Source organism: Mandrillus leucophaeus, unplaced genomic scaffold, assembly GCF_000951045.1.
Source record: "Mandrillus leucophaeus isolate KB7577 unplaced genomic scaffold, Mleu.le_1.0 Scaffold653, whole genome shotgun sequence".
Classification (NCBI taxonomy): Eukaryota; Metazoa; Chordata; class Mammalia; order Primates; family Cercopithecidae; genus Mandrillus; species Mandrillus leucophaeus.
The window spans coordinates 67,926-71,154 of NW_012107064.1; the positions used below are offsets into that span (position 1 = coordinate 67,926).

The 3,229-nt window shown below is 47.7% G+C and overlaps 1 protein-coding gene across 1 annotated transcript; it reads right to left on the minus strand.

Moving 5' to 3' along the window:
• Window positions 1-2,402: 2,402 nt before the first annotated feature.
• Window positions 2,403-3,224, minus strand: LOC105554665 (olfactory receptor 1D2-like; the record flags this gene model as incomplete). The annotated part of the gene is made up of 1 exon (XM_012001220.1): window positions 2,403-3,224. A coding segment is annotated over one exon (822 nt), but the record flags the coding sequence as incomplete, so codon positions are not given.
• Window positions 3,225-3,229: the final 5 nt, after the last annotated feature.

The window sequence follows — 3,229 nt, forward strand, 5'->3', positions numbered from 1 at the left end:
TTTTTGTATTTTTAGTAGAGACGGGGTTTCACTGTGTTAGCCAGGATGGTCTCGATCTCCTGACCTCGTGATCTGCCCATCTCGGCCTCCCAAAGTTACATTTTTATATTTCATAGTCTTTGAACTCTGGTATGTGTATTTTAAACTTACAGCACATCTCAATTAGGATGCCAAATTTGCCTCAGAGATACTGGGTCTGGATTCTCTCATGAGGCCGCCTTAAGAGTATCGGCCAATGGTGCAGCTGTCTGAAGGCTTGACCAGGGAAGGATAAGCTTCCCTGCTCATTCACATGGTCACTGGTAAGTTGCAACATTTTGCTGGTTGTTGGACTGGAGACCTCAGTGCCTCGCTGGCTGTTGGCTGGAGGCCGCCTTCAGTTCCTTGCTGCTAAGGCCTCTCAAAACTTGTCTGTTTCCTTCCACAGAGCAATCAAGAGAAGAGAGCCAGAAAGAGAGGAGATGGAAATCATAGTCTTTTATAACTTAATCTCAGATGTCATCAGTTTTACTGTGTTCTATTTGTTAGAAGCAAGTCCCTAGATTTCAGCTACACTCAAGACAGGGGACTATACACAGACATGAATACCAGGAGGCAGCAATCATTGGGAGACATTTTAGAGGCTGCCTGCCCCACAACCCAAATGTCCATCTGTAGGTGAATGGACACTGATATGGTTTGGCTCTGTGTCCCTACCCAAATCTCATGCTGAATTGTACTCCCCAGTGTTGGAGTGAAGGAAGAAAATGACAAACACAGAATTCAGGGTCATGGTTACTTCTGAAGGAGAGACATACCTAGAGATTCCATGGTACTGGAAACTGAACAATTCACAACCAAAGAAAAAGAAAAAATGCATGAGAGTGATTAACGGAAGAATGCAAATTGTTAACAAATACCCGGAAAAAGATCAACCTTATTACATCAGAGCTATTCAAATGAAAACAATAATAAGAGACAATTGTTCCCATAGAATAAAGAAGAATGTATTAAAACAATGCAGTATAGTGTTAGGGAAATGAAGTTAGTGAAAGCAGTAAGAGTGGAGCTGCTTCTCCTGAAGTTGAGAATCTGGGCGGCAAAACAAGAGGCAGGTATTAAATTATTAAATGCTCACATCTGTAATCCCAGTGTGTCCAGAGTTGGTTCCTTCCAGTGGGTTTGTGGTCTCACTGACTTCAAGAATGGAGCTGCAGACCTTCACAGTGAGTGTTACAGCTCTTAAAGATGGCACGGACCCAAAGAGTGAGCAGCAGCAAGATTTACTGTGAAGAGTGAAAGGACAAAGCTTCCACAGCATGCAAGGAGACCTGAGCAGGTTGCTGCTGCTGACTGGGGGAGTGGCCAGCTTTTATTCCCTTATTTGTCCCCGCCCATGTTTCATTTCTATCCTATCAGAATGCCCTTTTTTCAATCCTCCCTGTGATTGGCTACTTTTAGGATCCTGCTGATTGGTGCATTTTACAGAGCACTGATTGGCGCATTTTACAGAGCGCTACTTGGTGCATTTTAAAATCCCTTTGCTAGCTACAAATCACTGATTGGTGCGTTTTACAATCCCCTTGCTAGCTACAGAGTGCTGATTGGTGCATTTTACAATCCTATTGCTAGACAGAAAAGTTCTCTGAGTCCCCACTGGACCCAGGAAATCCAGCTGACTTCACCTCTCACCAGCACTTTGGGAGGCTAAGGCAGGTGGATCACCTGAGGTCACAAGTTCGAGACCGGCCTGGCCAACATGGAGAAACCCTGTCTCTACTAAAAGTACAAAAATTATGGCTGGGCCCGGTGGCTTACGTCTGCAATCCCAGTACTCTCGGAGGCCAAGGTGGGCAGATCACAAGGTTAGGAGATCGAGACTGTCCTGGTCAACATGGTGAAACCCCGTCTCTACTAAAATACAAAAAAATATTAGCTGGGCGTGGTGGCGGATGTCTGTAGTCCCAGCTACTCGGGAGGCTGAGGCAGGAGAATTGCTTGAGCCCAGGAGGAGGAGGCTGTAGTGAGCTGAGATCGTGCCACTGCACTCTAGCCTGGGCAACAGAGGCAGATTCTGTCTCAAAAAAACAAGGAAAGAAAGAAAAAAAGAAAGAAAAAAGCTTCAGTCCCAGCACTTAGTTTCTCTTGTGGTTTCAAGCTTGGTTCATCCGAGCATGCTCAGGTCACATGACCTAAGGACCCATGGCCACTGAAAAACAACTCACAACCTTGTTACATAGAGGTTGAAACAGATGGGTCTGGTGCAGCTGCAGTTGGGTTCGACAGAGGTGTCTTTGCTTCACTGCAAAGCCATAAACTCATTCTGAGCTGGACCTACGTTCTAATCACTCCTATCTCCCCGACAGGCCTTGCTCACGGTGGAGGAAGTTTTCCGTCTCCACTTCAATGCCCAAAATTACCCCTCATGTCAACTTCCAGAAGGCTTTTCCTTGGAGAAGTCTTCCCAGAGCCCCATGCATGTCCTTGTTCCTCAGGCTGTAGATGAAGGGGTTCATCATGGGTGTCACCACCGCATACATCACTGTGGCTACTGAGTCCTTCATGGAGTAGGTGTGGAGGGGCTGCAGGTATACCATACAAAGTGTCCCATAGAAAAGGGAGACCACAGCCAAACGGGAGGCACAGGTGGAGAAGGCTTTGTACTTCCCAGTGGCTGAGGGTATTCGGAGGATGGCTCTGACAATGCGGGCGTAGGACGTGATCATGAAACCTAAGGGGATGAGGAAGATGAAGCAGCCCGTGGCAACCAATACTATGTGGTTGACGTGGATGTTGGAACATGCCAGCCTCAGCAGGACGTACATCTCACAGAAGAGGTAGTGGATCTTTCGGGACCCACAGAAGGTCACCCTGGTCAGGAGGAGGGTGAGGAGGAGGCCATAGAGAACAGACAGCCCCCAACACAAGCAGAAGAGCAAGACACAGAGTCCAGGACTCATGACTGTGACATAGTGGAGGGGATGGCAGATGGCCACATAGCGGTCATATGCCATCATGGCCAGGATGAGGTTGTCCAGGGTCACCAAGGAGACCAGGAAGTAGAGCTGTGTCAGACACCCTGCATAGGAGATGGCTTTGTTCTGGGACTGGAGGTTCACCAGCATCTTGGGGATTGTGTTGGTGACAAAGAAGAGGTCAGTGAAGGAGAGGTTGGCCAGGAAGAAGTACATGGGGGTGTGCAGGCGGGAATCAGAGCTGATGGCCAGGATGATGAGCGCATTTCCCACCA